Source organism: Sceloporus undulatus, chromosome 3, assembly GCF_019175285.1.
Source record: "Sceloporus undulatus isolate JIND9_A2432 ecotype Alabama chromosome 3, SceUnd_v1.1, whole genome shotgun sequence".
In the NCBI taxonomy this organism is placed as follows: domain Eukaryota; kingdom Metazoa; phylum Chordata; class Lepidosauria; order Squamata; family Phrynosomatidae; genus Sceloporus; species Sceloporus undulatus.
This window is the reverse complement of record NC_056524.1, coordinates 198,831,077-198,847,491: the sequence shown is the minus strand read 5'-3', so window position 1 is coordinate 198,847,491 and position 16,415 is coordinate 198,831,077. Positions and strand designations below refer to the sequence as shown.

The window sequence follows — 16,415 nt, the reverse complement described above, 5'->3', positions numbered from 1 at the left end:
CCCATCGCATCCCAATTCGGTTCCAGAGGGCGCCATTTCTGGGGACGCATTCCCAGAAATGGCGCCCTCTGGAACTGAATTGGGACGCGATGGGAACGCGCGGCGGCGGCGTCCCCCCGTGCGATAAAGTCGCGTTTTGGGCCCCATCTGGTGCCCATCACGTTCCGTGCGCGCCCCCGCTCGCGCCCGTTAGAACGCGCTGGGGAGCGTTTTAACCCCCATGCGATAAAGCTCCGTGTGGTCTTGTGAGGCAAGATGCTATGCTGACAGCAGCAGCACTGCTGGTAAGGTCTCCCATGTCAGACAGACTTTTGCTGAGGAATCACACTAAGAAGATTATCGCACTGGGGTTAAGACGCTCCCCGGTGCGTTCTAACATACACGCGCGGGGGACGCACGGAGCATGCTGAGAACCCGATGGGGCCCAGAGCGCTATTTTACCGCACAGCAGAACGCTGCCATTGAGTTTCTGGGGATGCTTTGAAACAGTTCCAGAAATGGTGTCCCCTGGAACCCAATGGGAACGCGATGGGAACGCCTGGCGGCGACAGCGGCATTCCACTGTGTGGTAAAATAGTGTTCTGGGTCCCAACGGGTTCCCACCACGCTCTGTGCGTGCCCCTGCGTGTGCACGTTAGAACACACCGGGGAACGTTTTAACCCCGGTGCAATAATTTTCTAAATGCATCAAACAGCTACTGGGCAGCAGCAGTAGTGGGAGGTGGCATTGGTGAAGACAGTGGAAGTGCCACTGGTGAAGACATTGGAAGTGGTACCATAACTAACACTTGTTAGTATTGCACAGCATGAGGTATGAGAAACTCCTTTTGAATGTCTTTTACCATGAAAACCCAATGTTGAGACAATCCAAAATGAAACAAATCAGAGTTCCAGAAAATAAAACTCCCAGGTTGAATAGCACTCAGCTGCTGTGGTACATTAGAGGACAACTACAAGTGGCACTGTGGCTACTGCCACAACTGGACTCAGGTAGAGTCATGCTCAAAGGTGAAAAGAAAGTATGAACCTACACAACATATACTATAGGAACATAGAATGTGAGAAGCATGAATCAGGGGAAGCTAAACATAGCAAAACAAGAAAAGGAAGGTACAAACTTTGCAATACTTGGAGTGAGCAAGCTCAAACGGAAAGGAATTGGACATTTTGAGACAGATAAGTCAGATAATTACACAGATAATTACACAGTATTTTACTCAGGAAATAGAAATCTAAGAAGAAATGAGGTAGCATTAAGAATGAGGAGAGATGTAAGAAAACAGTCGAAGGATATAATGCAAAGTATGACCAAATAACATCAATAATATTTCTGGGAAAACTCATCAATATAACCATTATCCAAATTTATGCTGCAAGTATAGAGGCAGAAGAAGAAATTGAAAGATTCTATGCTGGAATCCAGGAAAAAAACTGATCCCATACCAAAACAGGGCCTTCTTGTTAATCATAGATGATTCGAATACAAAAGTAGGAAACAGAGCAGAATTAAAGAATGGAGGAAAATTTGGCCTAGGATGAAGAAACCTTCAAGTAACCGAGTTCAATATATTTATAGACATGACCTGATAGCCAATATAGAAAAAATAGATTACAAATTAGATGGAGATGCTCCAATTTCTCTGCAAAAAAAAATAAAGACCAGCAACAGATTGTGGCACAGACTAGGGACTACTAATATGAGTTGAGTCTCTCTTATCCGAAATTCTGAAATTCAAAATATTCCAAAATCCAAAATTGTGTGCATGTGTGGGTGAGATTGAGACACCTTTGTTTTCTATAGTTCAGTGTACAAAAACTTTGTTTCATGAACAAAATTATCAAAATATTGTGCATAAATTATAAAAATATTGTGCATCAGGCTATGTCTATACGATGTATAAGAAACATAAATGAATTTCATGTTAAGACTTGGGTCCCATATCCAAGATATCTCATTATGTATATGCAAATATTTCAAAATCCAAAAAAGGTCCAAAATCCAAGCACTTCTGACCCCAAGCCTTTTGCATAAGGGAGACTGAGGCCTGTTACAGACAGGCCAAAATAAAGCTGCTTCGAGTCACTTTGGAAGTATGGTATTTCAATGATGTATGCATCCTAAGAGTCCAAACGCCGCACCAAAGCCACGCTCTGGTCCTAAGGACTGGAGTGCAGCTTTGGTGTGGCTTTTGGACTCTTAGGATTCATGCATCATTGAAAGACCATACCTCCAAAGTGACTCGAAGCAGCTTTAATTTGGCCTGTCTGTAACAGGCCTCAATCTGTATCAAAGATTAAGGCTAAAAAGAACACCAAATAAATCATTGTGCCACAATACAATCCAAAGAACATCCCTGTAGAATTTTAAGATAATGTGAATAGTAGATGTGCACTGTCAAGCTTGACTGGGAGCCAGAAAAACTCTGGACTGAAGCCAAGGACATTGTCAGGATGAAATGCAAAAAGACACTGTCTGCAACAATACTGTCTCCAAACAACATACAGACTATGGGGCGAAATAGACAGGCCAAATAAAGCGGTTTCCATTTGCTTTGAAGGTGGGGTGTTTAGATGATGCATGCCCCCAACGTGGGTAGAAACCGGATTGAAGTGTGCTCTGAGGTTGAAATCTGGAGCAAAAAGAAGCTGTGATAGTCCAACTCAAGGTGGAAAATGGGTTTCTTCAACCATGATTATAAACACACCAACGTGAGAGCAGTTCTGAAGGAATGATCCATCCTAAGTCTAAAGCTACATATAAATGCACCCATGCAGGGGTGCATTAAAAAAGGACAGAGCCAGTGTATTGAAGCAGTCGGAGCAGCAATGCAAAAAAGTACAAGTGTGTCACCCCCAATGGATATAAGCACAACATACGCATACCAGACAGTCCAAGAGGGGGCATGGGTGAAGGGGGGGTGAAAGGGGCATGCAATGGGGCTCCAATGCCCTGTACCGGTGGAGGATCATAGGTGCAACTGTGTGGCCAATCAAAGGGGCTGCCATCCAATGGGATGGCTTTCTAGGCAGTAGACAGTTGCCAATGGTGTGTTTGTGCAATGGTGGAGAGGCGACAAAAAATTACCTAGCAGTGTGGCTTGACAGCACAACTTGTAGTTAGGCTATATGTTTGGGCTGCCTTGGGAGTGGTCAGTGCAGATAGTGGGATTTCAACCCACTTCTGGAAAATGCAGGTTCGAGCCACTTTTTCCTGGCTGTCTGGGCCTACGTGATTAGCATCACATTTTCCCATACCCCTTTTTCTTGCATGATTTCTCAGGTGAAACTCTTCAAGAAGTTAAGGACAGATGAGAAGTAAAAGTAACGGGAGACAGAAATAGAGTCTGAACTCTAAATGCAACTGTTCAACAACTTATATACAAGAGCAAAGAGAACTATTATAAGAATCAATGTAGAGAAATAAAACATGACAACAAAAAAGGAAAGAACAAGAGACCTTTTCCACAAGATCTGAGAAATCAAAGGGAAATTTAAACTAAGCATGGGAATGTTCTATGACCAGCAAGAGAACACATTAACTGATTAAGAAAAAATAAAAAAGATGACAGAAACAATACAATTAAGGCAACAGAGCTGATAGGATGACAGATTCATTAAAGGAAGAACCATTTGAAAATGACCCTACAGCTTTAGAAAGTGAAGTGGAAGCTTCACTCTGAACACTTGCAGAAATAATTCACCAGGAACAGGTGGCATACCAATAAAGCTGCTTCAAGCTACAGAGACAGAATCTACCCTAGTTCCAACTAAAATCTGGCAACAAATAAGGAAAACCAAAGAGTAGGCCAGATATTGGTAATGCTCAAAATACATTCCAATCCCCAAGAAAGGGAACACTATGGATTGCAGTAACCACAGAACTGTTACATTAATCTCCCATACAAGCAAAGTCATGCTAAAAATTCTGCAACAAAGACTTTTACCATACATGGAGCAAGAAATGTGAGATGTCCAAGCTGGGTTTAGGAAAGAAAGAGTCACTGGGGGTCATAGTCGAAACATGTGTTGGATAATGAAGTGCCCCAAAATTTTTCAGAAGAAAATCAGCCTGTGTTTTATAGATTATAGCAAAGCCTTGATTGTGTAGATCATGAAAAACTATAAATCACTCTTAAAGAAATGGTGTGCCACAAAATTTCATTATGAACAGGATAAAAGACTACTGTCAGGACAGCGTATGGAGAAATGGAATGGTTTTCAGGTGGAAAGGGGTCACAAGGCTGAATTTTATCACCCCATCAGTTTAACTTGTATACTGAACATATAATGTGAAGCAGGATTAGACCTGGAGGAAGGAGGCTTGAAAATTAAAGGAAGGAACATCAAAAGTGTACAATATGCAGATGATACCATACTACTACAGAAAATAGCAAAGACTTGGAACGGTTAATGAAGAAATTCAAGGAAGAAAGTGCAGAGACAGGTTTACAGTTGTACATTAAGAAATAATAATAATAATAATAATTGTTTTATTTATATACCGCTATTCCAAAGATCATAGCGGTGAACAGCAAGTAAGCTAATTTGCCCCCAACAGTCTGGGTACTCATTTTAGCGACCTCGGAAGGATGCAAGCCTGAGTCGAGCTTGGGCCCTTTTGCTGGTCTTGAACTCGCAACCTTGTGGTTTCGAGTGAATGGCTGCAGTACAGGCATTTACCCACTGCGCCACCAAAATAATAACCACAGATGATTTACATGGCTTTAAAGCAGATGATGAAGACATTAAAATAGTTCAAGATTTTCCATAAATCATAAATTTATAAATGATAAATCAGTCATTTATCAGAATGGGGACTGCAGTCAACAAATCAGAAGATTAAGACTTGGAAAGGTAGCTATGAAGGAACTAAACAAGATCCAGAAGTGTAAGGATATATAATTGAATACCACATTTAGTATCATCCATGTAATTGTGTTTCCCATTTCTATATAAGCTGGACAGTGAAGAAGGCTGATAGGATGAAAATCAATTCATTTGAAATGTGGTGCTGAAGATAATTTCATGTGTGCATATTGATAGTTTGAATAAAAACTTTGCTGAAACATGTTAAACTGGTTTTTTTGTGTGTGATTTATGCCTATGCCATGTTATTTTTGCTTCTAATAGCAAGGTTTCCGTGGTGGTGCAGTGGTTAAATGCTGGTACTCCAGCCATTCACTCACAAACCACAAGGTTGTGAGTTCAGTCCTAGCCAGGGGATCAGGATTGACTCAGCAGTTCCGAGGTCACTAAAATGAGCACCCAGCTTGTTGGGGGCAATTCTCTTACAGATGTAAACCACTTAAAGACTGCTTAGTGTGGTATGAAGCAGTATATAAATTAAGCTGCTATTGCTAAGTGTAATACCCAGGAACCCATCTACTTCAGTAACTGAGGTATACTTGTACATACTAAAAACTTATTTAAATAAAAGCATTTTTTAAAAAAAAAATGCTTTTCAACCAAATTTTATTGTTCCTCTTTTATTGCTTTTCCTGTCCCCAGTGAGCTTGGGACTATTGAGGCTGTGGCCTGATGAACCTACTTTACAGTCTGCAGACCTCTCCTCTATCTCAAAACAACATATAGACTGTGTGATTAACATAACATTTCCCATACCCCTTTTTCTTGCATGATTTCTTTGCCATCTTTGTCTGGTGAGGAAGCATGATTATGTTTCAAAAGCTTGTATAGAAAATTTTGTCCTTTCCATTTGGTCTCATCAAGGCATTTGCACAAGACGGATTTGGACATATATGTCAGTAACTTTCAGAACCATGGCAATAACAAAATACTGCTTCTTTTGTGGAAGCAGGTGAAAATACTTCTACATACAGTTAAGATTTTGCAGAAGAAAAACTTATAGCTGTCTGGGGATGTTCAAACACATCCAGAGAGCTTCCAGTTGGGGAAAGTTGGACTGTACTGGGTGATTCAAAAAGAATAACTGTTCTTATTTGGTTTTGCACCATTCTTTTTTAATTACCTTATACAAGCTTCAGTAACAAGACAAAATATTGATTCCAGCAAGGTTGCACAATACCTTTAATGATATAAAAACAAGTACAAACCTCTTCTTTTGTTTTCTTGTTTTCTTCCCTTAGATCTTCATATTCACCAATAGCTAGAAAAATAAAACAAAAAAATGTCTTATTAGTGTTTTTTGCACAAATCTCATTAATGTTGTTGTTGTTGTTGTTGTGTGCCTTCAAGTTGCTCTCAACATATGATGATTCCTCCTTGCTCTCCTTCCATCAGCAACTGAAAACATTTTTTTGCTACTAGGCTTTTATCAGCTGAATGAGATGGGCTTTTAATTATATCCTGTACAGTAGCTTTGTTTGTATAATCTTCAAATGAATTTTATTATTCTTAACATTTAATGTTTTACCTTTCTAAATTGTTTTAAAATAATATATATATATATAATTTATTATTTTTATTATTTGTCTTCATGTTGCCTGTCAACTTATGGTGACCCCATGAATCATTGGGTTTTCTCAGGCAAGGAATACTCACAGGTGGTTTCACCAGTTGCTTCTTCTGAAATATAGCCTACAGCATCTAGTATTCATTGGTGATCTCCCATCCAAGTACTAGCCAGGGCTGATCCTACTTAGCTTCCAAAATCAGGCAACATTTGGTGCCTTTATGATATTTATATTCAGCCTTATATCAAAGGTTCCAGAGTGGCATGCAAAAAGCATTAAAACAAGTTGTGAAGTTTAAAACAATACAGTAATTAAGTAATAATTAATAATTAAGCAATCTAAAATCATATTGAACACCAACAATACGTTAAAATGGATTTAAAAGCTTTAAAAACTTTTAGAACCAAGTATACTTGTATTTGGATTGAATTAATGAGACACAAAGATTCGATGAACAGCCAGGTTTTAATTTGGCAGCTGAATGACAGGCGAGTAGATGCCCGTTGGGCCTTCAGGGGGAAGGCATTCCACAGTTGGGGTGCCATGGCTGAGAAGGCCCCCTCCCATGTCCCAATACATATGTTAAGACATGTTCCATAAATGATTAACCCACTGTAACTGAGTTGTATTCCTGTACACATGCCTCTGTGATATGGCTAAATTTTCCCATCTGGCATAATCTACAATGCATTTAGAACACCTACTAATTATTTATAGAGTGTATAAAGTATTTATGAAAGGTAACCTTATTTGAAATGTGAATTCAAAAGCAAGAAGCTCTTGGCCAAATTGACCATTAAACTGCCTTACTATTAAGACTGTTATCCTATGCACACTTACTTAGAAATAACTGCACTGAACCCAAGTGAGACTTACTTCTCAGCAGACATGGATAGGATTTCATCAGTAATATCTTTTGATTTTGTCCTAAAACAGGAATATGCTGATTTCAGTCTTGCATGCCCTGCAGTATTTCTGCAGATGAAAACTGAGACATGTGCGGCTGAGCAACATCAGTGTAGTGAAAAGGAGTGGCTAGGCCATAAGAGGGCAAACATTATTAATAAGAAAGAACATACAGAACTACTACAGGGGGCCCAGGATTTGGTCCCAGGACTCACGGTGGATACCAAAATCCATGGATGCTCAAATCCAATTAAATACAATGACTTAATGAAATGGCTTCCCTTATATACAACGACAAAATCAAGGTTTGCTTTTTGGAATTTATATTATATTTTACTATTTTCAAGCTGTGGATGGTTGAAACTGTGGATTAAAAAAAATCTGTGGATACATAAGGCTAACTGTATTTTAAACAGAGAAACCTAACTTTATGGCTTCTCCCCTTCAAGCTGAGTTGAGTGCAAAATACTTCTGCACTTTGAACAGTTTACAGCAAATGAAGTAAGATGAGGATGTTGCCAGAAAGTGGGAGGAAGGCAGAGAAGCAGGGATATTTTAAAAGTACTGTAGAATCGCAGAGGACTAATCAGGAATAATGCTGCCAAATTGGGACTGTTGGAGAATATGGTTTTCTATAACCTAGAATACCCAAGGTTTTCTATAACCTAGAATACCCATTAATCTGCAATTTAAGGGTTCCTTGGTAGGAATTACAGCTATGCTTACCATGGTATTTTCTTTGATACCCATACAATGATCTTCCTGTTCCAGTGTTTTTCTTGTACATTTCCATAATGAACTACAACTTTTTATTTCAACTGCAAGGTGTCCTCCCAGTGCCATGTGCCCAGGAGTTTGAGATACACACCAAGTTGTCATATCTGTATCTTTTGTCTTAGTTCCTCCCACTTAGGGTTGCCATAATGGAGGACCTCCAAACCGGGACAAATGTAGGACCAGGTTTGAAAATGTAGGACTTTTTTTTTTAATTTCCTGGCTAGGAAATAAAAAAAAAAAGCCTACATTTTCAAACCCTGTCCTCCTCCTCCCCTCCTCCCGGCTTTGCGAGGACGCCTAGGCCGGCTCCACAAGCCGGGAGGAGGAACGGGGCCGCTTGGAATCACGGCGATGCCGCGGTGCCAGAGCAGCCTCCCCCTCCTCCCGCCTGGGAGGAAGCCTAGGCCGGCTCCCGGCCGGGCAAGGGCGCGGGGAAGCTGGCATCGCGGCAATCGCCGCGGTGCCAGGCTCCTCCCCCTCCTCCTGGCCGAGAGGGGAGCCTAGGCCGGCTCTCAGGCCGGGAAGGGCGGGGGAAGCTTGGCATCGCGGCGACGTCGCGGTGCCAGGCTTCCTCCCCCTCCTCCCCCCTTCTCTGCCTGAGAATTCTAAATACTCCTCCTTAAAACTGCCAATCCCAGAATGCAACAGGAGGCAGCTAGAGGATCAAAGTGGATAGCAGCACTTTAAGAGTATAGGTGATAAACATCTAGATATATGGTTATAACCTAAAAAGCCTATATATGACTCATGTCCATGATGCAGTGTGGCTTATGGTTAAGACCCAGTTCTGATGATTGGAAAATCAGAAGATTGGCAGTTCAAGTGCTATATGATGGGTAAGCTCCTTCACTAGTTCCCAGCTTCTGCCAACCTAGCAGTTCAGAAGCATTCAAATGCAAGTAGATAGATAGGTACACACTTCTCAGTGGAAGGTAACTGCATTCGGTGCAGTCATGCTGGCTGCATGACCACCAGAGCAGTCCTCGGACAACGCTGGTCCTTCGGCTTAGAAATGGAGATGAGCACCACCCCTACAGTTGGTTACGATTAGACTACCTTTATCTTTACCTTTTACCAGGCTGTTTGGCAGACGTAACTCCCTGCATGAGCCAGCCCAGGCTCCGAGATCCTCAGGAGAGGCCCTTCTCTCTGTCCACCCTCATCAAAAGCACGATTGGTGGGGACGTGAGAGAGGGCCTTTTCATGGCAGCCCCTAGGCTCTGGATCTCCCTTTCCAGGGAGGCCAGAATGGCCCCCTCTTTGTTCTCCTTCAGCCAGCAGACTTTCCTGTTCAGAGCATTTAAAACTGAAGTTTTTTAAGAAGGCTGGGTGTTGCATTCTTTACATGTGTTTTAAACACATTTATCTTTTAAATTATATTTTATATTTTTATATGCAATCTGTTTAATATATAATAATTTATTCGTTTTAATGTAACACTTTCTATGTTTTTAATGTACTGTTTTAATCTTGAAGCTTCTCTGACCCCCCAGTTTGGAAAGTGCAGGATATAAATAAATTAAACGCAACAGCAACAACAACAACACTTTTAACTGTCATGCCTGGGATTGTAATTTGGAGGCACCCCTCCCTGAACTACAAATCTCAGGATTCCATGGGATGTTGTCAAGTGGGATCATAACACTATGATTTTCAGTATGAACACACCCCTGTACTAGAAATGCTTATTCCAATCCAGCATTTTGTTGTGCTGTACCTAAGTCAGCTGTTGACTATGGAGACCCCATAATTTCATAGGGTTTTTCTAGGCAGGAATACTCACAGATGGGTTTGCCAGTTACTTCTGAAATACATTCTTCAGCACTGAATTATTGTGGTTTCCCACTTAGTACTAATCAGCACTGACCCTGCATAGCTTCCAAATCAGATAGGACCTCATACCTTTAGGGTGTTTATTCATCTTAAATTCTCATGTGTAACCATATGACTACATAATAACCACTGATAGATTATTCACCATGAATTGTACAGAGCACTTCCATTCTACTGAGACCAAAAGGACTTGGGGCTGAATTCTTCTCAAAAGATAACAAGAGATTAAAATCAGGAACCTTAAGTGTCTGAGCTTTCTTTCTGTGTTCAAAACCATATTCAAAACTTAAAAAAACCGAAAGATAAGAGGTACTACTTGTGACAAGTGGGCCTTGGACAAATGAACTCCTTGGTACCATAGCAGTTCCTCAGAGGCCAGTTGTCAGGCAAAACAGGGAGGGGGGTATAAAACCTCTTAAATGAGCAAAATAAAACACTATATACTCAACCTAGTGGTTTCCTTTGTGTGCTACTTTTCAACCTGCTCAGTAGCAAGATTAACTAAAGTCATAGTTAGTAACAAGACACTTGGGGTTTAGAGGAAAGCGCACAAACCCACATCAAAACAAATGGAACCCTGCTCTCTCTGGATTAAAAGCCACGCAAAAGAACAATTCAACATGTTGTTAGAAGAAGCACTACCGGGGCTCATACCTTGGACACGGGATAATGCATCCTTCAAGGTTTGCATTTGGAGACTGAAGACTATGGCTTGTACAGAAGGAAATTCAGTTATAACAACAGCCATGAAGCTAAGTCAGCTTTTTATAGCTTTTTGGGCACAGTTCTGATTTAGAATCCCTGAAACAGCTGGAGCCTTGCATAACTTGCCATCTTCCCTCGGCTCATTATCTAGGTGGGCCTTCTGAAACGCAAAGGCAAGCCCAGACCTATGGCTCACACTCTGGTAATGAGGCGTACTCTTTCAAAAGGCAGGTAATTTATTCTCACTATTAGTAAACAGGAGTGATGGAAAGCTCCAGCCATTCCAGATGTGAATGATCTAAATGTTGCCAAGATAGGATGATTGAAATCTAGATGCACACATATTGGCACAGGAGGTCTACTCCATCCATCCACTCCTAGCCTTCCTCCCTTTTCCCTATTTTTTTCAAGGGCCCTCTTGTTTGGAAACAATATCAGAGGAAGAATATACCTTTTTAATGGGGAACACTCCCAGAAGAAAAGCCGAGACCAGGGGTCGGCAAACTACGGCCCGTAGGCCGCATCCGGCCCCGCCAAGGCCTGGGACCGGCCCCTGCCTGGTCCTGGCTGCCGCCCCCCCCGCAGCTGGGTTGACCGCTCTGAGGCAGGAGGAGCGAGAGGGAGGCCGTGAGCCGCCCTCTCAGCAGCCCCCGCGCTGCCTCCTCCTCCTCCTCCCCCTCACGGAGGAGGATAGAGGAGGCGGCGCTTGGGTCGCTCTGAGGGCGGAGAGGGAGGCTGTGCGCCGCCCTCTCCGCCCTCCCCGCACGCCCCCGTGCTGCCTCCTCCCCCTCCCCTCGCGGAGCAGGAAGAGGAGCGGCGCTTGGGTCACTCTGAAGGTGGAGGGCAGAGAGGGGAGGCCGTGCGCCGCCCCTCCGCCTTCCCCCGCCCTCTCAGCGCCCCCCCCCGCTGCTGCCTCCTCCTCCCCCTCGCAGAGGAGGAAGAGGAGGTGGTGCTTGGGTCGCTCTGAGGGTGGAGGGGCGGAGAGGGAAGCCATGCGCACGCCCTCTCCCGCCTACCCCCGCCCTCTCAGCGCCCCCCCGCGCCTCCTCCTCCCCCTCACGGACGGAGGAAGAGGAGGCAGTGCTTGGGTCGCTCTGAGGGGCAAGGGGGTGGAGAGGGAGCCGTGCGCCGCCCTCTCCACCTTCCCCTGCCCTCTCAGTGCGCCCCCCGCTGCCTCCCTCCTCCTCCCCCTCGCGGAGGAGAAGAGCCAGGCGCTGGGCCTGGGGCGGAGAGGGGAAAGGCAGGCCATGCGCGGCCTCCCCTTCCCTCCCCGACCCTCAAAGCACAGCCCCGCCTCCTCTGCCTCCTCGCGCCTTGCCCCCGGGGGAGGAAGAAGGAAGAAGGAGGGGTGAGGAGAGGAAGAGGGAAAAGGAAGAAGAGGAGGAACAGAGGAGGAGGAGGAGGAGGTCAGTGGCCAGAGAGGCCTCAAAGGGGTTTTTTTTGGGGCGGGTGCTTTTAGCAACAAGTCTCCCTTGTTTTGACAGTGAATGCTGATGCTTGATGCTGATGATGTGAGTCAGCTTGAGAGGCATGCAGACACTGTTTCAGAAGCCGAGAGAGTGTGACTTCCAAAGTGCCTTTTCTGTGTGTTTTTGGTTCTGAGCATGGCTCAGTGTAAATTGCTGTGATTTTACAAACCTTGCACAGTGAAGAAAAAACCAAAGCCCTTGACCAAGTACACACTTCTGAGAAGATAGTTGGTGCAAGAAAACCTGAAACAGCAAATCACTTCTGTGAAACCACCGGACATGTTCAGTATATGCATAAGCCATGTTAAACCATGTCAGTGGAAAACCCAAAGAGTTGGTTATGCAATAAGCCCAGGAAATATGCAAGAGGCCAATCTTAAGTAAAGCCATGTTCAATGCCCAAATGGTGCTGTTTGGAATGGGGGAGGGGGGTGGCCAGAAAGGAAGGACATTTCTGCCATCTGTCTCAGAATGAGCCCAAATGTCCTCCATTTGATCAGGCCAAGAAACATGCATTTAATAAACATTTTTTAAAAAATCATCAAATTTTTTCGCATGTCCCCATTTTAAAAAATGTGTCCTACTTTAAAAATGTTTCCTATATATTAATTATTTAATTATATCCCTCCCCCCCCCCGGTTGTCTGGGGGGACACCAACCTGCCCCCGGCTCAAAAAGTTTGCCTACCCCGGCCTAGACCTCAAGTCCAGATACCATGGCTGACAATAGCATGCCCTCAATATTTTACAGATGCAAATGCATGTTCAAGCACATTAGTGTGGGTAAGATGGCAACCATTGGCGCAGGCACAGACCATCCAAAAAGGATGGTCTCCTGGCGCCGTTTTGGTCCATGGGGAAAGCCGCAGCCTCCAGGCCATGGTACTTCCCCGTGGGCCAAAAAGAACCCGCAAAAGCAGGTTCTTCTGCGGTGCTATTATGAATCCTCAGTGCGCAATGGCACACTCATGATGTTATAATGGTGCCGTGACATGCGGACGCTGAGGCGTCGCAGCATGAAATGATGGTGGCCGCCCATCTGTTACAGTGTGCCGCCATTTTGATGCCCTGGTCACGTGCGAGGGGCGAGGGGCATCTAGAAGCCCCGCCTCTTGCACATAACGAGGGCCTCCTATCACGCCCCTCTGGAATGGGCAATTATAATGAGAAAGAACACACAGCTAAGAGATGCCACAATTGTGCTTGGGCTGAGTCTATAGAGAAGGGCAATATTCCACCTTCGTCTCCTCTCCCTTCTTCTGCTGAATGAATTAAACGCAAATGCTTTGCACTATGAACTCAATTTGCAATAAGTGAAGTAAACAAAGACAAAGGGAAAGCGGGAAGAGGAATAAGAAGCTGGGACATTTTAAAAGCAGTTAAATGTGGGACAACACAGGATTAACTGATTGGTTCTTCGCTAAAACTGGGAGGCTGGAGGAGATGAAATATCCATCCAGTGCATAAGGGATGTTGGAACATACAGGACCCAATCTCACTGAGTGTTTTCCTACTGACATTTTCAGAGTAGGCCATCGCTTAATGGCAGAAAGACATGTTTTGTGTTCAAAGGTTCCATTCGTTCTATGCCATCTCCGAGTAGAATGGGGTAGACTCTGGTATGAAATTTTGGAAATCTGCCGTCAGGCACTGCAGACTTTGTACTATTAAAGTGGTGACCAATGGACTGGTGCTATCCGTGCAGCCAGTGGCTGCTTGTTCTGGCGGACAGTTTCCGGAAAAGAAAAACTTTTAACCAAAGGGCACAAATATGGTACAGTTTCTGCATGTTAGAGAAATTGTCAGTTCCTCACATGGGTAGCTAAGAAGCACTGGTGTAACCAATGGACCGGTATGTCCTGACTATGCGAGACATATAGGGGCTTTCTAGACGGCCCTTTGGACGTCCGGAGGACGTCCCATTTTAAAAAAGGGGCGTCTCTTTAACGCCCCTGGGCCTCGACGGACTCCCGTCCGTACAAGATGGCGCGGCCTTTCTACATGGCCGGCCGCATCTTTACTCATCGGACGCACAGCGTCCACGCGTCGCAGCCGCTGCTGACGTAGCGAGCGCGCCCTGCGGCGCCTCGCTACGTCGCAAACGCGACGCAAAAAGAAGCTCCATTTGGAGCTTCTTTTTCGGTCCGCGCGGGAGTCGGCCGTCTAGAGCTCCGGCTCCCCCGCGGACCTTCTGGCGGCGGCGGCAGACCGCCGCAAAGCGGCGGTGTGTACCCCGCCATAGACAGACTGTTACAGGGATGGTGCTCCTTTGAATATTTGGTTGCCAAACCACTCAGGTCTTTAAAGTTAAGCATTTTCAATTGCAATCAGAAGCAAACAGCAGCCTATATACTTTCTAGAATCAAAAATGTCTGTGTACTAATTAAGATCCTGGCCACTGTATTCTGCACTCAATGATTACAAAAGTCTTCAGGGGCCAGATCCAGGTAGATACAGTAATTGTAGTAACCTAATCAGGAAGACACCAGAACATGATCCACCATGGACAGACTATTTCTAATGGAGGAAAGTCATAGCTGATATATCTGATAAGCCAGGAGAAGACTAAAAGCTACATGGGTCTCTCAGTGACATCCATTATCCGTAAGCGGAATGAAAGCCCTATTATTATGTTGTGCTGGTGGTGTGTATATGCTCACTCCTAGATGTACCAGTGACCAATATGGCTGCCATGTTTTTCACTAATTGAGGTTCCAAATTTGATACAGAGGTAGCCCAAGCACAATGCATGCAAAAGTCCACCTTTGAGGTCACCCACCAGTGTGTGCTCTACCATCTTTAGGCTCATCTACAACTGTCTGAACATCCCATTCCGGACAAGAGAAAAACCACCTACCCATAGAGCCTTTATCTGTTGGTATCAGCTGCAGTTTATTGACTTTCAACCAGTCTATTGCTTAATACAGACTCTAGTGCAGCACCTGACCAGATAACATGGACAAATAGAGGTGAATGTTTCTTATTACCGACTCTTTAGTCCAAATTCCTGTTGCTCTCAGGCTTCAGATAACATAAGATTGGAATCAGATGTTGTTGGACTGCCATTCTCAGCATTCCTCACTATTAACTATGCTGGCAAAAGCTGCTAGGAATTCTAGTCCAATAACATTGAAAACAACAGATTTCCTGCCCTAGAGAGGCATCATAGGGTTATGTTGGAATTTTTAGCAACACACAGCCCACTTCCCTTGAAATGAACAGAAATCTCACATTACCACTTTCGGAAAGCCAACTCTGCAGGTAGAAACAAAATTGCCATATCACTGAGGCTCCCATCCTCAGAAACCATGGTTCCACAGAACCATTTTGGCAAAACAGCAAAATCAATTGACAGTAGTCCCTCGGGTTACGAAATAATTCGTTCCGCGGCTCCGTTCGTAACCCGAGTAATTTCGCAACCCGAAAAGGCTAGCGGCTAGCGCTGGAAAGCCGCTAGCCGCGCTTTGCGGTTGAATTTCGCGCCGAAAAAAAATTCGTAACCCGAAAAAAACATCGTAACCCGGAACAGTTTTTTCCTATCTATTTTTTTTTCGTCCCGGAAATTTCGTAACGCGATCAATCGATCCCGGGTACCACTGATCTAAGCGTGCTCTGAGATCAAGGGGAAATCAGCCATATCATACTTCCACTGCCTCTCTCCCAACAGAGCTTCCATCAGGGTGACCAAAGCCATTTCTGGGCCAAGCCCAGGCCTGAAAACAGAACAAACATGGGACAAGATCAGCCTTCTCCAAACTGCTGCCTTCGATGGTTTTTGACAATAATTTCCTGAATCCCTAACCGTAGGCAATGTAGCCAGGTTATGGAATCTCAAGTTCCAAACTTCTGACGGTCACTAAATTTGGTAAGGTGATTTGGACCATGCTGCTCCATCCAAGAACATTGGGGAGCCAAACTATTACTTTTCGAGACCTTACCCAAAGCAGAGATCTTTTTTGTGTTGCAAATAGATGTTAAATTTTCTGAACTTTGGCCAGAAGGAGAGGTGCCCTCCATACCATCTGGACTGAGAACAAAGTAGCAAAATTCAGGCCTATGACTAACATCTTCAACTTTTTTCTCCCGTATGATATTTAACAACTTGCCTGATGGAAAGCCAATGCAGCTTCAAAAGCTTGCAACATGCTATTGTACATTTTGTTGGCCAACAAAGGTATCACGTTGGGGGGTTTTTGATGTACGTACTGGTTTTGTTATATGGCCAATAGGCTACACTGGATGTTTTTGTTTTGTTTTTGTTTTGGTTTTTTTGTAAAACAGGTTGGTTTTGG

At 44.1% G+C, this 16,415-nt stretch overlaps 1 protein-coding gene across 1 annotated transcript in view; it reads right to left on the bottom strand.

Annotated features, from left to right (window-relative positions):
* Nucleotides 1-16,415, bottom strand: part of SHTN1 (shootin 1) — a 144,018-nt gene that overhangs the window by 119,281 nt on the left and 8,322 nt on the right. Inside the window, exon 2 of the mRNA XM_042457032.1 lies at nt 6,075-6,127. Coding sequence (XP_042312966.1) covers nt 6,075-6,127 — 53 coding nt within the window. The remainder of the gene's footprint in view (nt 1-6,074; nt 6,128-16,415) is intronic.